This window comes from Monodelphis domestica, chromosome 2 (assembly GCF_027887165.1).
Source record: "Monodelphis domestica isolate mMonDom1 chromosome 2, mMonDom1.pri, whole genome shotgun sequence".
NCBI classification, from domain to species: domain Eukaryota; kingdom Metazoa; phylum Chordata; class Mammalia; order Didelphimorphia; family Didelphidae; genus Monodelphis; species Monodelphis domestica.
The window spans coordinates 244,970,257-244,991,172 of NC_077228.1; the positions used below are offsets into that span (position 1 = coordinate 244,970,257).

Genomic DNA, 20,916 nt, shown 5'->3' on the forward strand with positions numbered 1-20,916 from the left:
CAGAAACTCCTTGAAGGAAATGGTGATGTCTAGGTACCTGTTGAGGATTTTTAGCCACTGGATGAAAGCTTTAGAATACCTCAGAACTCTTCTTGAGTCTTAGAACTATGCCAACCCTTGGTAGAATCCTTCACTTAGGTTTAATCTATTCTCCCTTCTCCAAATCCTTAGCTTCAGTCTTAGAATTCCTGGAACTGATTTTTTTTAACCCTTTGTATTTCCTTCCTACATTTAAACATTTTATACAGTTGCTTGAAATATTTGGGAGTCTGCTTGAAAGACCAGTAGTAGCCATGGATGTATTTGATAAATACCCAAGACTGATCACAATGTTCAGCAGTGACTTGGATGCTGTTAAGACAATCTATTGTCAGCATGTCCAGGAGGAGTCAGAACTTGGTATGATTTTATTTGCCAATAAATTCTGAGAAATGTTGTGCTACCTCTGAGACTTCTGAACTGTCTAGCTTGATCACTATGATTTGCCTCATGGGAAATCAATCACAGTTACTATTTGAATTCTTAAGCATCTTAGAACCATATCTGTGTCTGAGATAAGCATATTGATCAATGAACAATCCATTGTTTCTAGTCAATAGAGATTTTAATGGTGTATTGAGGACAGCAAAAATTATGAGAAGAGTGGGAGAAAGTAGCCACAAATCCTGAATTCTTATGATTTCTGTGTTAAAATAACAGCCATTTTGCCTATTCCTTAATTGCTCAAAGTTTTTCTAATTCAGTACCTAGAACTTCAAAAATGTTGGGACTAGGAAGAAGACTATCCTTTTGCAGGTAGGACCCTTCAACTCATCCTCTCCTTCCACATCCAAGTTCCTTATGATTAAATGATTATAAAAATAATTAATCAAGAAATTAACTAACAGGACCAGTTGTGCACTTTGGGTATACAGTGTTAACACAGAAATATTGGGAAGTGCTCATTTCCATTCTGATCCAAGATCTTTGATGTGTACTACATACATAAGACTTCAAAATATCACATTTTTGAAGTACATCTGTGATATTGTTGTCACTTAAAAGTTTTTCTTATTCAGACATTAAGGGATTATTTATTTCCCCAATTAATTTATAATTTGAGTGACTCCTAAGAAAAAAATAGGAAGGATACAATGGAATTAAATAACACAAGAGTAGTTAGCCTAGGAGGAATATTAGATATTCGAGAATGAAATTCTGATTGTCCTAAGAGGAAACAATTCCAGTAGGAAAAAAAATGAGGTTTGTCTGGTAAGACATATCAAGATGCACAGGAAACTCTCCAAGCAACTTTGAGTTTTAAAAAGAAATGTATGGAGTATTGAAGTGATACCAAAGTACAGAAAATGAATTTAACAGATAGGAACACTATGCTCAGACTGGATACAGACTCTGATGAGGGAAGGTAAAGAAAACAACAGAAAAGAAATTTTTTAAATTAATTAACTTATTTAATTAATTTAGAATATATTTCCATGGTTATATGATTCATAGTCTTTCTCTTCCTCCTTTTGTAGCCAACAAGCAATTCAACTGTCTTTTACATGTATCATTGATCAAGACCTAATTCCATATTATTAACATTTACAATAGACTGATCATTTAGATTCTACATCCCCAGTCATATCCCCAATGGAACCATGTGATAAGGAAATGCATTTTCTTCTGTGCTTATGCTCCTACAGTTCTCTCTGAATGTGGGTAGTGTTCTTTCTCATCAAGTCCCTCAGAACTGTTCTGGACCCTTGCTGCTAATAGAGAAGTCCATTACATTCAATTGTGCCAAAATGTTTCAATTTCTGTGTACAACATTCTCCAGGTTCTTCCTTCTGCATCAATTCCGGGAGGTCATTCCAGTTCATATGGAATTCCTCAAATTCATTATTCCTTTTAGCACAATAGTATTCCATCACCAACAGATATCACAATTTGTTCAGCCATTCCCCAATCAAAGGGCATCGCCTCATTTTTCAATTTTTGGCCATCACAAAGAGTGCGGCTATAAATATTTTTGTAAAAGTATTTTTCCTTATTATCTCTTTGGGGTACAAACCCAGCAGTGGTATGGCTGGATCAAAGGGCAGGCAAGCATTTAAAGACCTTGGGACATAGTTTGAAATTGCCTTCCAGAATAGTTGGACCAATTCACAACCCCACCAGGGTTAGGGTCCCAACTTTGCCATATTCCCTCCAGTGTTCAATACTTTCCTTTCCTGTCATGTTAGCCAATCTGCTAGGTGTGAGGTGGTACCTCAGAGTTGTTTTAATTTGTATTTATCTAAGTATGAGAGATTTAGAACACTTTTTCATGTGCTTATTGATAGTTTTGATTTCTTTATCTTTGCCGATTTGTGTCCCTTGAACATTTGTCAATTGGGGAATGGCTTGATTTTTTTGTACAATTGACTTAGTTTCTTATATATTTGAGAAATTAGACCTTTGTCAGAGGTTTTTGTTATAAAGATTTTTTCCCAATTTGTTTCTTCCTTTTTAATTTAGGAAACATTGGTTTTGTTTGTATAAGAACTTTAATGTGATCAAAATTATTCATTTTACATATTGTGATATTCTCTATTTCTAACTTGGTCTTAAATTCTTTTCTTTTCCAAAGATCTGACAGGTATACTATATTGTAAACCTTAAAATTTCATAGACTTGTGAATGTTGGAAATTTCACCATTGGAATGTGAACTCCTTTGGCAAGGGAGATTCCTCCTCCTCCCTTCTTAAGATTACTTTAGGACAGAAACCTTTTGCTGAACAATGGAAAGGGCTGCAGCATAGATCAAAATTTAATTATTCCAATCTCCACCCTACTCAGGGTAACAGGATTTAGGAAGGGCTGCAGCATAGATCAAAATTTAATTATTCCGATCTCCACCCTACTCAGGGTAACAGGATTTAGGAAGGGCTGCAGCAAAGGATCAAGATTTAATTATTTGAGAATATGACCTTCAACAGACATGTGCAAAGCCACAGACCTCTGGGCGGTCCTGGGTTAAGGTAGAGCCACCATTGGCACAGGGAAGACATGGACAGTGATTGGTAGATGTGAGAACTGAGGGGAGGGAACTTGGATGGTTTCCTTAAAGATAATGGGGTCTGAGCACTGGGGGGTTGGTTGGAGAGGTGCTCTGAGAAGCTTGCTCTGAAGGAAGCTGGAGGTGGAGGCCCCTGAGACTGTTTCTCCATTTTGGTCACGTGAGTAATAGGGACTGATCTCCTTTCTTTGCCTTAGCTATCTAAGGGCTTGGGCCTTTTGGCCCAGCCTAAACAGAAGGGGTATTTAAGCCCTATTCCCTTCTCTCCCCTTTCTCTCTCCCTCTCTCTCTCTATCTCTAATACCTTTCTTCCTCCTGTTTGTAATTAAATTCCATAAAAGGTTGACTGCTGACTTGAGTTTTCATTTAGGAATTACATAGCTGAATTCCTTGGCGACCTTAAATTAATATATATCAGTCTTTTAAAGTGATTTCCTTCCCACAATATCATATTCATCTAATTTACTTATAGTTTCCTTCTTTATATTTAAGGCATTTACCCATTCAGAATTTATCTTGGTATAGATGTTGATCTATATTAATCTCTCCCATACTATTTTCTAGTTTTATGGGCAGTTTTTGTCAAACAGTGGGTTCTTGTTTCAAAAGCTGGGATATTTGGGTTTATAGCACACTATCTTGCTGAGATTCATTTACCCAAGTCTATTCCATTGATCCTCCCTTCTATCCCTTAGCCAGTACCATATTGTTTTGATGACCACTGATTTATAGCACAGTTTACCAAATGTACTTCTAGGATCCCATCCTTCACATTTTTTTCATTAGTTCCCTTGATATTCTTGGTCTTTTTTCTTCCAAAAGAACTTTGTTATATTTTTTTTTCTAATTCAGTAAAAACATTTCTTGGTAGTTTGATAGGTTTGGCACTGAATGAGTTAATTAATTTGGGTAGGATTTTTATTTTTATTATGTTAGCTCTTTCTACCCATGAGAAATTAATGTTTCTCCAGTTATTTAGATCTAGTTTTAATTGTGTGGAAAGTGTTTTGTAGTTGTGTTCAGATAATTCCTGTGTCTGTCTTGGCAAATAGATTCTTAAATATTGTATATTTTCTAAGATGATTTTAAATGGCATTTCTCTTTCTAGCTCTTGCTGCTGAGTTTTGGTGGAAATATAGAAATGCTGATGATTGATGTGGGTTTATTTTGTACCCTGCACTTTTACTAAAGTTGTTGATTATTTCCACTAACTTTTTAAAGAATCTCTAGGATTCTTTAAGTAGATCATCATATCATCTGCAAAGAGTGATAGTTTAATCTCCTCGTTGCCTATTTTAATTCCTTCAATTTCTTTTTCTTCTCTAATTGCTACTGCTACTGTTTCTAGTATATTGTTAAATAATAGCGGATGTAATGGACATCCTTGTTTCACTCCTGATCTGATTGGGAAGGCTTCTAATTTATCCCCAATGCAGATGATGCTTACTGATGATTTTAAATATATACTGTTTATTGTTTTGGGGAAAGGCTCTTTTATTTCTATACTTTCTAGTGTTTTCAATAGGAATAAGTTTTGTATTTTGTCAAAGGCTTTTCCTGCATCTATTGAGATAATCATGTGATTTCTGTTGGTTTGGTTATTGCTATGGTCAATTATCTGGATGTTTTTCTTATTATTAAACTATCCTTGCATTCCTGATATAAATCCCATCTCATCATAGAGAATAATCCTTGTGATAACTTGCTGGAGTCTTTTTGCTAGTATTGTATTTAAGATTTTTGTATTCATTAAGGAGATTGTTCTGTAGTTTTCTTTCTTGGTTTTTGGTCTGTCTGGCTTTGGAATCAGTACCATATTTGAGTCATAAAAGGAATTTAACAATCCTTTGCTTATTTTGTCAACTACTTTGTATAGTATTAGGATCTTTAAATGTTTGATAGAATTCACTTGTGAATCCATCTGGCTGTGAGGATTATTTTTAAACCCTTTAAACCCTTATCTTGCATCTTGGAGTCAATACTGTGTATTGGCTCCAAGGAAGAAGAGTGGTAAGGGCTAAGCAATGGGGGTCAAGTGACTTGCCCAGGGTCACACAGCTGGGAAGTGTCTGAGGCCAGATTTGAACCTAGGACCTCCCATCTCTAGGCCTAGCTCTCAATCCACTGAACTACCCAGTTGCCCCCTGTGAGGATTTTTTCTTAGGGAGTCCTTTGATGGCTTATTCAATTTCTATTTATGATATAAGATTATTTAAGTATTCTATTTCCTCTTCTGTTAATGTAGGCAGTTTATATTTTTGTAAATATTCTTCCATATCACTTAGATTGCTGTATTTGTTGCCATATAATTGGGAAAAATAATTCTTAAAAATTATCTTAATTTCCTCTTCATTAGAGGTGAGGTCTCCCTTTTCATCTTTGATACTGTTAATTTGGTTTCTTCTTTCCTTTTTTTATTACATTAACTAGTACTTTATCGATTTTATTTGTTTGTTCAAAGTACCAGCTCTTAGCTTATTTATTAATTCAATAGTTCTTCTACTTTTGGTTTTATTAATTTCTTTGATTTTTAGGAATTCTAATATAGTTTTTATCAGGGAATTTTTAATTTGTTCTCTTTTTATTTTTTTAAATTTGCATACTAAATTCGTTGACCTCTTCCCTCTATGATCTGTTGATATATGCCCTCAGGGACATAAATTTCTCCCTGAGTACTGCTTTGGCTGCATCCTATACATTTTGATATGATGTCATTGTCTTCAATGAAATTGTTAATTGTTTCATGATTTGTTCTTTAAGCAACCAATTTTGGAGAATCATATTTAATGTCCAATTATTTCTTGATTTGCCTCTCCATGTACCCTTACTAATTATTATTTTATTACATTATGATCTTAAAAGGTTGCATTTATTATTTCTGCTTTATTGCATTTGTTTGTAATGTTTTTATGCCCTAGTACATGATCAATTTTTGTGAATGTACCATGTGCTGCTGAAAAGGTCTATTTTTTCCCTATTTATCTTTCTCCATATATCTATTAACTCTAATTTTTCTAAGATTTCATTCACAATCTTACTTCTTTCTTATTTATTTTTTGGTTTGATTTATCTAGATCTGATAAAGGCAGGTTCAGATCTCCCACTAGTTTTACTATCTATTTCCTCCTTAAACTCCAATAGTTTCTCCTTTAAAAATCTGGATGCTATGCCATTTGGTGCATACATGTTGAGCATTACTATTTCTTCATTATCTATACTGCCTTTTATCTAGATGTAATAACCTTTCCTATCTCTTTTAATCAGATATATTTTTACTTAGGCTTTGTCAGATATCATGATTGTGAATCCTGCCTTCTTTTTCTCAGTTGATACTCACTAGATTTTGCTCCATCCTCTTACCTTTAACCTGTGTATATATCTACCTGCCTCATGTGTTTCTTGTAGACAACATATGTTAGGATTTGGGTTTCTAATCCACTCTATTTCCTTCCATTTTGGGCAGTGAGTTCATCCATTCACATTCAGAGATCATTAGCTTCTACTTGCCCAATTCCAGTCTTTAAAGACTGGTTTTAAACTATGATCTTTTGATTTTCCTTTTTGGTTTGGTCTAAATTGCTTTTCATGGTTTTCAGCAGGTCAATTCTGGTCTCCAATTTGTTTATTACTTCATGAAATTTCTGTGCTTCCTTTTCCAAGTGGGAGATTATGTCTTTTTAAATAGTTTTCTTTATTTTAATTACTTGTATTTCTATTTCCTACCTTTCTTCCTAAGTTTCTTTTATCCTTCTTACTTGGTTCTTGAGCTCCAATTTGAGTTGCTCAAGAGCTTGTCACCAATTTCCTTTTTTTTTTTTAATTTTGGATGTGTTTGCTTTTTTGACAGTCTTTTCTGTGCCTCTGTATTCTGCTCCTTTTCTCCAAAAACATTATCCAATGTCAGAGGCTTTCTTTGTTTTATCTTACTTTTTTTTTAATACTTGTGGATTGTAGTTCTTGGGTGTTGGTGGCCATTGCTGTGTTAGTTTTATCTTTCCTTCTTCGCCAGAAGTCTGAGCTACACGGTGCATTTTGTCCTGAGGCTATTTTTGAATGTCTGCTGCATCTGCTCTGAGCAGGCCTTCTCTGTGCTATCTCTGCTCCTCCTCTTTGCAGGTCCCAAGTCTCTCTGCTAAGGCTTTGCACTGTCCTCAGGGGTAATACTGTGATGCCCTCAGCCAGCTCCTAAGAATTTAGAGATTTCCCTGGCCTTTGCTCTGACTGGTGAGGTAGGCAATATGGGGGAGAATTGATCAGCTCACACTTTGGTAGGTGTAATTTTACCCTCTTATAGTGAGGAAATGCCCAAACCTTTCCTAACTCCAAGGCTACATCCCTCATCAGAGTCCCTTCCCTCATCTGATTTTGATTTTTGTCCGTTTAAGATGCTTTTTGATTGGTAATAGGAAGATTCATGAAATTCCTTCTAAAGTGCAGCCATCTTAGCACAGAAGTCCCCAAAAAAAGGATTTTTTAAAGCTATATTGAAAGAAAAAGGAAGCTCAAAACAGGCTTAGTAGCTTTGCTCAGGATGGATGGGATTTTGATAACCCACAACAGAGATTAAGCATAGCTGCATCTGTTTGGCCTCTAAAACCCTTCATAATCTGGCCCCTTCCTACTTTTGAGACATGATTATACTTTGCTTCCTTCTATATCCTCTGAAATCCAGTGACATTATCCTTCTTCCTGCTCCAAACTGAGTATTTTCACTGGCTGTTTCCTTTGCCCAAGTCTCTCTTCTTCTTCACCTCCATCTTTTGATTTCTGTGGCTTTCTTCAAATCTCATCTAAAATCCCATCTTCTGCAAGAGGCTTTCACTGTCTTTAATTTTAATTCCTTTACTTTGAGACTACCTTCAGTTCATCCTACTTATAGATCTTTTTGTACATAGCCATTTGCATGTTTTCTCCCCTAAATGACTGTGAACTCTTTTAAAGGAGACATTCTTTTTTTTGTTTTCTTTGTTTCTCCAGAGCTTAAGACAACACTCAGTAGGTCTCAAATATATTGACTCATGAACTTAGTCCTTAATTCTCATTTTTTTATGTTTTATCTGCCAAAGAGAATGATTTTTACATTAGCAATTACAACCAAAATTACTAAAAGGTGTTCATACCCAAGATAAGAAAACAGTAAGAGAGCACCAACTTTCCTTTAATGAATTCAAGTCACTTGACCCTATAAGATTAAAATTAATATATAACTCCAAGTATTATATTTTATAAGATTTATGAATCATCCCTTGAAGTAGAGGAAAAGCATAGCCTGAGCAAAGAGCTGTTTACTGGACTGTGAAAGTGGGAGAAGAGAGTGAGAGGGCAGAGTTACAGAAACTGTCATCTACAAAACATAAAGATGTAACGTGGGGATGAAAGAGTAATGCTGGGAAATTTAGTTCAAGCATCTAAAATTCTAATTACACAATCCTGCCTGTGATCCTTTAGGAGACTAGTCTACTCAATGGATCATTTAAACATAACCAGCTTAGAGCTCTAAAGATTTTTAACTAAAGGAATATACAATATTGCAGTTTCTAAAGGGAAATTACAATAATTTGAGGATAAGAGAGAGATAAAAGAGAAAAAAACAATAATTGAATTATTAGCAAAAAAAGCAATTTGGGGGCAGTCCCCTTTGGCATAAGAGTGTCCATTCAAAATAAATGCATTCTAATCCTCACACAGTTCAAATCACACCCCAAAGTTCACTCTGGATTTTTTGATGCAGTGTGTAGTTTCTGCAGGCATCTTCATTGGAGCCTTCTCCAAACAGTTCACTTTCTGGATTTGGGAAGGTAGCAAGTTTCTTAACCTAAAATTATTCTCAAAATAATTTAAACTTTGCATTATAGGATAATAATACAATCCCCACTGAGGAGGGTGTTGACAAACTCATGGATCACTCAGTGAAAAATGGCTGAGTTATGAGATATATGAATGATATTCAAAAGAAAATAGAAAACATTAAAAAATCCAAATGAAGGAGAAAAAAGTAATTTTTGGATGAAATATAAAATATCAAAGTCTCATGTGTAAAAATTATAAGTAAGGAAAAATAAACTTATAACAAGTCTTTGAATCAGGGCCCTATTAAACTGATTTATGTCTCAGAAGCCTGTGGTATCAATTATGCACTTACCGAATCAGTAGCCAGGACGACAGAAAATTTGTCACACTATGAAAGAAAGAAAGGGACTAGATTTTAGCAGAAAATGAGAAATAGCATTCCCTTGTCTGATTTTACCTTTTCTCTTAGGAACAGGGGTGCCAGGATGGTAGCCAAACTTTAGTACTTGGTAGAATATGGCAGGGGAAGACCTACATATGACATATGTCAAACAGCCACAACCTTGAACCTCAAAAAAGTTCAAGTCCCTTTTCTTGGCACAGAATCTCATCAATCCCACCTAGACTGATTAGTCTCCTTGACCTTGTGCTCACTGACACTGTGCAGGTTAACTTTGTGTTCACTGCCACTGTGAAGAGGCTCTTTTGTGATCCCTTCTCCTGGAATTAGACACAATCTTTAAAAAAAGTCCCATAATATTTAACAATCAATGGCATTGTTTCTATAGTCTAAAGCTTTTGAGTATGAATTGACATTAGGGCTAATGGACATTTTAAACTTATTCTAGTACAAAATCAAAAAAACAATAATACTGGTAACATGCTTCAAGTACAAAAAATCAGAGAAAAAGAAAATTCAAATATTCTGTTGCACATAAAAGGAAAAACAATAATAAAATATTTTAAAATAAACAATACATAGCAACAATAATCAGCAACACTGTGTCAGCCAAGTAGAGGTAGAATGCAAAGATTTCTCACCCATAAATAAGATCCATTTCCTTTTAACTTGGCCATGATTCACAGTGGGTAAAAATGATTTTCACCAAGTAACAGGTTTGTAAAACAGTAATACAATAGGTTATGCACATTCAAGAAGTACCAAAATCCCCAAAATCATAATAGTCCAGTCAATGCCAATAGCAGAAAAACCCACTATCATTAGGATTCACTTGAGTCTCTATACATCCACTTGCTATGTGACATTTAAAAAACCTATGAACTCATGGATAGTTGTCACAAATTCTCCAGATGTAACCAATATTTCAACCTTGGCTGAGATATTTTTAACAAAGTGCATGACTGTCATCATTCCAAAATTTGGCAGGAGAAACTTGAAAAAACCTCTGTACTGCTGATGAAAACCTTTTGAGTCTAAAATGTTACCAAGACTCTAGATCATTCTGGTGGAATGGTAGAGTAAGCTGAAGAGTTACAAATATAAAGATATTCAGGAGCCACTAATCCCTTAGGAAACTCCTTCCCACCTCCTGGATGAGATTATAACCTATCACAGGGTTATCAAGCTTCTTCTGGGGAAACTCCCTCCCTTGGTATGAGACTGTAGCAGTGATAAAAGACCTGTCTCCAATATGTCCCATCCATTTCAATGTGGAGTCAAGGAGTAAATAGTGAAAATCACTTCAGATATCTAATCCATTATCTTTTTTTAAAAAACATTATTTTATTTGGTCATTTTCATATATTGTTCATTTTAAACAGATCATTTTCTTTTCTTCCCCCCACCCCAAACCCCTACCACCCCTTCCTTGGCTGAGGCTCGATTCATCTGGATATCACATGTGTCCTTGATCTGAACCCATTTCTTTGTTGTTGGTATTTGCATTAGGGCGCTCATTTAGTGTCTCTCCTTGATCATGTCCCCTCACCCTCTGTAGTCAGGCAGTTGCTTTTCCTCGGTGTTTTTACTCCCTCAGTTTGTCCTCTGCTTGAGGATAGTTTTGTTTTGTTTTGTTTTGTTTTGTTTTGTTTCTCGTAGATCACTGCAGGTTGTTCAGGGACATTGTAAAGCCATTACTGAAGAAGTCCATTACATTTGATTGTACCACAATGTGTCAGTCTCTGTGTACAATGTTCTCCTAGTTCTGCACCTCTCATTCTGCATCACTTCCTGGAGGTCGTTCCAGTAACCATTGAATTCCTCCACTTTATTATTCCTTTTAGCAAAATAGTATTCCATCACCAACATATACCACAATTTGTTCAGCCATTCCCCAATTGAGGGGCATCCCCTCATTTTCAAATTTTTGGTCACCACAATGAGAGCTGCTATGAATATGCTTGTACAAGTCTTTTTCCTTATTATCTCTTTGGGGTACAAACCCAGCAGTGTTAATGGCTGGATTGCCCTCCAAAATGGTTGGATCAATTCACAACTCCACCAGCAATGCATTAATGTCCTGACTTTGCCACATCTCCTCCAGCATTCGTTACTTTCCTTTGCTGTCATGTTGAACAATCTGCTAGGTGTGAGGTGATACCTCATAGTTGTTTTGATTTGCATCTCTCTGATTATGAGAGATATATTTTTTCATATGCTTATTAATAGTATTGATTTCTTTAACTGAAAATTGCCTATTCATGTCCACTGCCCATTTTTCTCTTGGAAAATGGCTTGATGTTTTGTACAACTGGTTTAGCTCTTTATAGATTTGAGTAATTAGACTTTTGTCAGAGGTTTTTGTTATGAAGATAGTTTTCCAATTTATTGCTTTCCTTCTAATTTTAGTTACATTGGTTTTGTTTGTACAAAAACTTTTTTAATTTGACGTAGTCAAAATTATTTATTTTGAATTTTGTGACTCTTTCTAAGTCTTGCTTGGTTTTAAAATCTTTCCCTTCCCAAAGGTCTGATATGTATACTATTCTGTGTTCACCTAATTAACTTATAGTTTCCTTCTTTATACTCAAGTCATTCTCCCATTCTGAGTTTATCTTGGTTTAGGGTGTGAGGGATTGATCCAAACCTAATCTCTCCCACACTTTCTTCCAATTTTCCCAGGACTTTTTATCAAATACTGGATTTTTGTCCCAAAAGCTGGTGTCTTTGGGTTTGTCAAAGACTGTTTTGCTGAGGTCATTTACCCCAAGTCTATTCCACTGATCCTCCTTTCTGTCTCTTAGCCAGTACCAAATTGTTTTGATGACTGCTGCTACGTAATATAGTTTGAGATATGGGACTGCAAGGCCACCTTCCTTTGTATTTTATTTTTCTTCATTATTTCCCTGGATATCCTTGATCCCTTATTCTTCCAAATGAACTTTGTTATTGTTTTCTCTAATTCAGTAAAATACTTTTTTGTTAGCTCAATGGGTATGGCACTAAATAGTTATATAAGTTTGGGTAGGATGGTCATTTTTATTATGTTAGCTCTTCCCACCCATGAGCAATCAATGTTTTTCCAATTGTTTAGATCTAGTTTTAATTGTGTAGAAAGTGTTTTGTAGTTGTGTTCATAAAGTTCCTGTGTTTGTCTCGGCAGATAGATTTCTAAGTATTTTATATTGTCTCCGGTGACTTTAAATGTAATTTCTCTTTCTAATTGTTGCTCTTGAACTGGGTTGGAGATATAGAGAAATGCTGATGACTAATGTGGGTTTATTTTGTATCCTGCAACTTTGCTAAAGTTGTTGATTATTTCGATTAGCTTTTTGGTTGATTCCCTAGAATTCTTGAAGTAAATCATCATGTCATCTGCAAAGAGTGACAGCTTGGTCTCCTCATTGCCAATTTTAATACCTTCAATTTCTTTTTCTTCTCTAACTGCTACTGCTAGTGTTTCTAGTACAATATTAAATAATAAAGGTGATAATGGGCATCATTGTTTAACTCCTGATCTTATTGGGAAGGCTTTGAGTTTTTCCCCATTGCGGATGATGTTTGCTGGTAGTTTTAGGTATATACTGTTTATTATTTTTAGGAAAGGCCCTTCTATTCCTATACTTTCTAGTGTTTTCAATAGGTATGGTGTTGTATTTTGTCAAAGGATTTTTCTGCAACTATTGAGATAATCATTTGATTTTTGTCGGTTTGCTTGTTTAAATGGTCAATTATGTGGCTGTTTTTCCTAATATTGAACCATCCTTGCATTCCTGGTATGAATCCTACCTGATCATAGTGGATAACCCGTGTGATGAATTGCTAGAGTCTTTTTGCTAGTATCCTATTTAAGATTTTTGCATCTATATTCATTAGGGAGATTGTCCTATAGTTTTCTTTCTCTGTTTTTAACCTGCCTGGCTTTGGAATCAGTACCATGTTTGTGTAGTAAAAAGAATTTGGTAGAACCCCTTCTTGGCTTATTCTGTCAAATAGTTTGTATAGTATTGGGGTTAGCTGTTCTTTGAATGTTTGATAGAATTCATTTGTGAATCCGTCTGGACCTGGGGATTTTTTCTTAGGGAGTTCTTTGATGGCTTGTTCAATTTCTTTTTCTGATATGTATTTGTTTAGGTAATTTATTTCTTCTTCTTTTAGCCTAGGCAATTTATATTTTTGTAAGTATTTATCCATATCACTTAGATTGCCATATTTTTTGCCATATAATTGGGCATAGTAGTTTTTTTCTTTTTTTTCTTTATTTCTTTTATAATATTTTATTTGATCTTTTCCAAGCATTATTCATTAAAGACAAAGATCATTTTCTTTTCCTCCCTCCCCTCACCCCCAGTAGCCGATGTGTGATTCCACTGGGTATCACATATGTCTTGATTCGAACCCATTGCCATGTTGTTAGTATTTGCATTAGAGTGTTCATTTAGAGTTTCTCCTCTGTCATGTCCCCTCAACCTCATTCGGTGTTTCTACTCCCACAGTTTATCCTCTGCTTATGAATAGTGTTTTTTCTCCTAGATCCCTGCAGATTGTTCAGGGACATTACACCGCCACTAATGGAGAAGTCCATCACATTCGATTATACCACAGTGTATTAGTCTCTGGGTACAATGTTCTCCGGGTTCTGTTCCTCTCTCTCTGCATCACTTCCTGGAGGTCGTTCCAGTCTCCATGGAATTCCTCCACTTTATTATTCCTTTTAGCAAAATAGTATTCCATCACCAACATATACCACAATTTGCTCAGCCATTCCCCAATTGATGGGCATCCCCTCGTTTTCCAATTTTTGGCCAAAACAAAGAGCACATCTATGAAAGACCCAGCACTTCTATGGCTGGATCAAATGGTAGATATTCTTTTGTCACCCTTTGGGTATAGTTCCAAATTGCCCTCCAGAATGGTTGGATCAGTTCACAACTCCACCAGCAATGAATTAATGTCCCTACTTCGCCACATCCCCTCCAGCATTCATTACTTTCCTCTGCTATCATATTAGCCAGTCTACTTGGGGTGAGGTGATACCTCAGAGTTGTTTTTATTTGCATCTCTCTGATTATAAGAGATTTAGAACACATCTTCATGTGCTTATTAATAGTTTTGATTTCGTTATCTGAGAACTGCCTATCCATGTCCCTTGCCCATTTATCAATTGGAGAATGGCTTGATTTTTTGTACAATTGATTTAGCTCTTTATAAATTTGAGTAATTAAACCTTTGTCAGAAGTTTCTATGAAGATTTTTTCCCAATTTGTTGTTTCCCTTCTGATTTTAGTTACATTGGTTTTGTTTGTACTAAAGCTCTTTAATTTGATGTAGTCAAAATTGTTTATTTTACATTTTGTGATTCTTTCTGTCTTGCTTGGTTTTAAAGCCTTTCCCCTCCCAAAGGTCTGACATGTATACTATTCTGTGTTTACCCAATTTACTTATAGTTTCCTTCTTTATGTTTAAGTCATTCATCCATTTTGAATTTATTTTGGTGTAGGGTGTGAGGTGTTGATTCAAACCTAATCTCTCCCACACTGTCTTCCAGTTTTCCCCACAGTTTTTATCGAATAGTGGATTTTTGTCCCAAAAGCTGGGATCTTTGGGTTTATCCTATACTGTCTTGCTGAAGTCACTTTCGCCCAGTCTTTTCCACTGATCTTCCTTTCTGTTTCTTAGCCAGTACCAAATTGTTTTGATGACTTCTGCTTTGTAATATAGTTTAAGGTCAGGGACTGCAAGGCCCTCATCATTTGTGGTTTTTTTCATTATATCCCTGGATATCCTTGGTCTTTCGTTATTCCAGATGAACTTTGTTATGGTTTTTTCTAAATCAGTGAAGAAGTATTTTGGGAGTTCAATGGGTATGGCATTAAATAGATAAATAAGTTTGGTTAGGATGGTCATTTTTATTATATTGGCTCTTCCTATCCATGAGCAGTTAATGTTTTTTCCAATTGCTCAAGTCTAGTTTTAGTTGTGTGGAGAGTGTTTTGTAGTTGTGTTCATATAGTTGCTGTGTTTGTCTTGGGAGATAGATTCCTAGGTGTTTTATTTTGTCTAAAGTGATTTTGAATGGGATTTCTCTTTCTAGATTTTGCTTCTGAGCTGTGTTGGAGATATATAGAAAAGCTGATGATTTATGTGGGTTTATTTTGTATCCTGCAACTTTGCTAAAGTTGTTGATTATTTCAATTAGCTTTTTGGTTGAATCTCTAGGATTCTTTAAGTAGACCATCATGTCATCTGCAAAGAGTCATAGTAGTTTTTAATGATTGCCTTGATTTCCTCTTCATTAGAGGTGAGGTCTCCCTTTTCATCTTGTATACTGTCAATTTGGTTTTTTTCTTTTCTTTTTTTAATTAGACTGACTAGTACTTTGTCAATTTTATTTCTTTTTTCAAAGTAGGAGCTTCTAGTGTTATTTATTAAATAAATAGTTCTTTGACTTTCAATTTTATTGATTTCTCCTTTGATTTTTAGGATCTATAATATAGTCTTCATCTGAGGGTTTTTAATTTTTTCACTTTATAGTTTTTTAATTTGCATGCCCAATTCATTGACCTCTGTCCTTCTTAATTTGTTTATATATGAACTCAAGGATATAAATTTCCCCCTGAGTACTGCTTTGCCTGCATCCCATAGGTTTTGAAAGGATGTCTCACCATTGTTATTTTCTTCAATGAAGTTATTAATTGTTTCTATGATTTGTTCTTTAACTAGCTGGTTTTGGAGTAGCATATTGTTTAATTTCCAATTAATTTTTGATTTATCTATACATGTACCCTTACTAATTATTATTTTTATTTCACTGTGGTCTGAGAAGTTTGCATTTATTATTTCTGCCTTTTTGCACTTGTTTGCACTGATTTTGTGCCCCAGTACATGGTCAATTTTTGTAAATGTACCATGTACTGCTGAAAAGAAGGTGTATTCCTTTTTGTCCCTATTTATTTTTCTCCATATGTCTACTGATTCTAATTTTTCTAAAATTTCATTTGCTTTTCTCACCTCTTTCTTATTTATTTTTTTCATTTGATTTATCTAGTTCAGTTAGAGGAAGGTTCAGATCTCCCATAGTATAGTTTTTCTATCTTTTTCATCCTTGAGCTCCTCTAGTTTCTCCTTTAAATATTTGGATGCTCTGCCATTTGGTGCATACATATGAGTACAGATATTTCCTCATTGTCTATACTGCCTTTTATCAGGATATAATTACCTTCCCTATCTCTTTTAACTAGATTTATTTTTACTTTGGCTTTGTCCAATATCATGATTGCTACTCCTGCCTTCTTTTTATCATTTGATGCCCAATAGATTTGGCTCCATCCTCTTACTTTCACCCTATGTGTATCTACCTTCTTCATGTGTGTTTCTTGTCATGTACACATGTATATGTATTTATGCATGCCTATATCTATATACCTATTTATGTCTTGTCCTTTCATCCTATACAGTTTGTCACTGTTCCCTCTGAGTGTAATTCTTCTATCTGCTCAGGTGATAGCAACAGTTTTTAAGAGTTACCAATGACCTTTTTTCTTATAGGGATGCATATCATTTTAACTTATTGAGTCTCTTAAAAAAATTTCCCCCCTCCTTTTTAATTACCTTTTGATGATTCTCTTCAGTTCTGTGGTTGGACATCAAATTTTCTGTTCAGGTCTGGTCTTTTATTTATGAATGCTTGGAACTCTTCTGTTGTGTTAAATGACCATACCTTCCCCTGTAAGAATATAGTCAGTTTTGATGGGTATTTTATTCTTGGTTGTAGACCTAGTTTCCTTGCTTTCCAGAAAATCGTATTCCATGCCTTTCGGTCTTTCAGTGTGGATGCAGCCAGATCCTGTGTTAACCTCACCGTGTTTCCATGGTATCTGAATGGCTTCTTCTTGGCAGCTTGTAATATCTGTTCTTTCATCTGATTGTTTTTGAATTTGGCTATAACCTTTCTTGGTGTTGTCAGTTGGGGATTAAATACAGGGGGTGATCTGTGGATTCTTTCAATCTCCACTTTCCCCTCTTGTTCTAGGACCTCGGGACTGTTTTCCTGGATAATTTCCTCTATTATTATGTCCAGGCTTTTTCTTTTGTCGTTGTCTTCTGGTAGTCCAATGATTCTTAAATTGTCTCTTATTGAACAATTTTCTAAATCATCTGTTTTGTGAATGAGATGCTTCACATTTTACTCAATTTTTTCTTTCTTTTTGTTTTGTTTTATAGTGTCCTGCTGCTTTGTGAGGTCGCTTGATTCTAGTTGTTTTATTCTTGTTCTTAAAGATTGGATTTCATCTCTGGCTTTTTGGTCGTCTTTTTCCTTCTCGTCTGATTTTCTTTGAAGATCTTCTTTCATCCACTTTACCTTGTCTGATAAGCTCTTCAGAGCAACCCCTTTGCCGGCCCTGGTATTTCTGTCCTTTCAGTAGCTCTTAGGGCTCCTGATGGGATTGGGTTCAGCTGGTTCCCTAAAGCTGGGACCTCCCTTGAGACTCAGATTGAAGGACCCAGCCAGGGGACTACAGGCTTCCCCCTTCTATGTTTCCCTGATGTCTGAGTTGGATGCCCCGGAGACTGGCTCAGGTTGCTTTCAAGGTGAGTCCTCAGAGCCCTGGGGTTCCCGCTGCTGCCTTGGGCTCAGCACTCTGGGTTGGGGAGGATGGGTCCTGGGACCTTCCTTCTGCCCTTAGAACTGAGTGATCTAGGGTTCTGGCTTTTGGGGGCTGTATCTTTTGATCCAGGTCCAGGAGGAGGGTTCCCCAGGTCTATCCTGTTGTTCAGCTTGAATTTCGGTGTCTTAGGAGCACTCAGTTTGTGATCAGTAAGGAAGGGTTTCCAAGGTCTGAACATTCGCTGCTTCTATGCCACCATCTTGACCGGAAGTCTCTCAACAATATTTCTCCATTACCTTTTTAATAAATGTGGAGGTGGGAAATACAACAGTGCTATTGAACTTCACTTGAACTACTAAATGGAACTTTACCTTTTGTTACAAACAACTCAAAAACAGGCAAATGATCAGTCAGAGGTACTGGTGCTCTAAGATATCTAAATATCATGATCAATTGAGATATTTAGATCATTAAATTCTCCAAAGGTTTTATAAAGGTTGTAACTAGTTTGATGGAGTCCATCCATCATCATCTATGTGGCAATTAATAAAGTCAAAAAGAAACAAAAGGCCATATAGGCAACATGTGATCCCGATGGATCTGGTGACAAACACAGCATCCATAAGTACCTATGGTTTTGCCACAGGAAATGGTTTGTGCAAGTTGTCTTTGAGCTTTTACAATGGTATCAGGACAGTGCAAATAAAAACAGTGTAACAGAACATATAGTTAATAGCCAAAAAACAGTAACTTAAAATGACTTAGTGTAACAGAAGATATTAGATTAGATTAATATGTAAACTTAAAGAAACAAAATTGAATTTTAAAAGCAAACCTCTGCAAATACAATAAGTCCTTTTCTCCAATTCCAATAGAGACTTATTCACTATTTGGAGGGGAACAAAACTAAAATAATGGAATCTGAAAAGGCTTAAAGCTCACCTCCAGATGTCATTAAGATTCTGTCCCCTCCTCAGTATCATCATCCATCTAGATTCCTTTGATCATAACTCTGGAGTTCCCCATACATGCACTAGGCATAATGTCGAAAAACCCCATATTGGATGTGTTGCAGAGACTAGGCAGGCCAAAATGCAAGTAGGTATAGGGAGATGTATCTCCCCTCTGAACCTCATGATTACTCAAGGTAATTGCAAGGACAAGTGCACCCAGGAAGAGCAGTAAGAAAAAATACCCCCAAACTGTAAGCTGCATATGCTAGTTAAGGTTCTCCAGCAACAAGAATTGTTTGAGATAGACAGCAAACTGGGCCGTGCTTGCAATCCCTACTTCTATTCCGTAGATAGTGCTACCTTGGTATGCACTGCCTAGAAGTAAAAGCATCACAAGGAGAAGAGTTCTGTCCCTTCCCCCAATAGGGGGTAAAACCAGTGGCCCATGATACCTCAGTCCCCACTCCCACAGCATGGAAGCCCTCCTGTATTAGACAGGCTGGGGTTGGGATTGATGGGTTCCCTTTCTGAAAAGCGGATACCACAGGCTTGAAAACCCACGTTGGGATGGGGGAGGGGACTTATACTTCACCCTCTGTGCAGGAACCTTGGCTTATCCCTTTTGGCAAGGAGCCTCAGATAGTCACTCAAATGAAAGCAGGCAGGCAGACGGGGCAGCCACCAAAAGATAAACAAACAAAAAATAGCAGGAGTGGGGCAGCAGAAGTGGCAGGAGAGAAATGTGGCTTTGCAAAATTTATCTACTCTCTATTCATTACTCAAAGGTTTTCTTAAAAGAAAAATAGAATTCTATCCCTTTGTGGCTTTCCATAAATGTAAGAATAAAATTAATATATGATAACTCCAAGTATTATATTTTATAAGATTTATTAATAATCACTTGAAGTAGAGGAAAAGTATAGCCTGAGCAAAGATCAGTTTCCTAGAACTTTAAAGTGGGAGAAGAGAGTAAGACGGCAGACTTACAGAAATTTTTATCTACAAAATGTAAGGATGTAATGTGGGGATGAAAGAGGAATGTTGGGAATGTAGTTCAAGGGTACAAAATTCTAATTACACAATCCCAAAGAATGCAGTTCTTGATAGAACTGGCAAATGTGATTGCTTAGCCAAAGTTGATGGAAAATAGAAAAGGATGGAGATAGGAGAAGGGCAAATATCTTTTTTTTTTAAGGGAAGAAAGCAAAATCAAAAAACTATAGGCTAGTAATCTTGACTGAAGTCTTGGAAAATTTTAGATAAGGAAATTGTGGATAGAAAGAGAAAGCATGATTTCCTCATGAGCAGGTCATGATAGAGTACTCTCATTACTTTTTTGTCAAGATTACCAAACTAGTAGAATGTAAGAATTCCATTATTGATTAGCCCTTTCCAAAGAATACTCAAAGAATTTAAATTTCCATCTGTCTCTTAATTCTTTGTTTGCATTTCAGAGTTTCTACTTAAATCTGATTTTTAATGAGGCTCCTCTAGATTCCATATTACCTCTGCAGAATTATAGTCAGGAGGCAACTGGGTAGCTCAGTGGTTTGAAGACCAGGTCTAGAGATGAGAGGTCCTAGGTTCAAATCTGGCCTCAGACACTTCCCAGTGGTGTGACCCTGGGCAAGTCACTTAACTCCCATTACCTAAGCCTTACCACTCTTCTGCATTGGAACCAACATACAGTATTGATTCCAACACAGAAGGTAATGGTTCATTAAAAAAAAAAAAAGAATTGTAGTCAGTATTGAAGTACAGTATAAGTTATACATTGTTGTAAGTCCATATATTTTGCCAGTTAAAGCCAGTTTGCTGAGAGCTTTTTCTCCCTTTTTCTTATCTTACATCATTATCTTACATCATCATCCACTATCTCCTCCTTCTTCAACTTTGTTTCATGAAGAGTTTGGCCTTCTTATTTTTTTCAATATTTTATTTGATCATTTCCAAGCATTATTCATTAAAGACATAGATCATTTTCTTTTCCTCCCCCCTAACCCCCCATAGCCGACGTGGAAATCCACTGGGCATTACATGTTTTCTTGATTTGAACCCATTGCTATGTTGTTAATATTTGAATTAGAGTGTTCATATAGAGTCTCTCCTCTGTCATGTCCCCT

General features: G+C 35.9%; 1 protein-coding gene across 7 annotated transcripts in view; it reads left to right on the forward strand.

Annotated features, from left to right (window-relative positions):
- The window catches only part of DNAH9 (dynein axonemal heavy chain 9), a 755,194-nt gene that overhangs the window by 67,582 nt on the left and 666,696 nt on the right, over positions 1-20,916 (forward strand). For all 7 annotated transcript variants that reach the window (XM_056817453.1, XM_056817454.1, XM_016430769.2 and 4 more), the window contains one exon: positions 249-399. In XM_056817453.1, the coding sequence (XP_056673431.1) occupies positions 249-399 (151 nt within the window). The remainder of the gene's footprint in view (positions 1-248; positions 400-20,916) is intronic.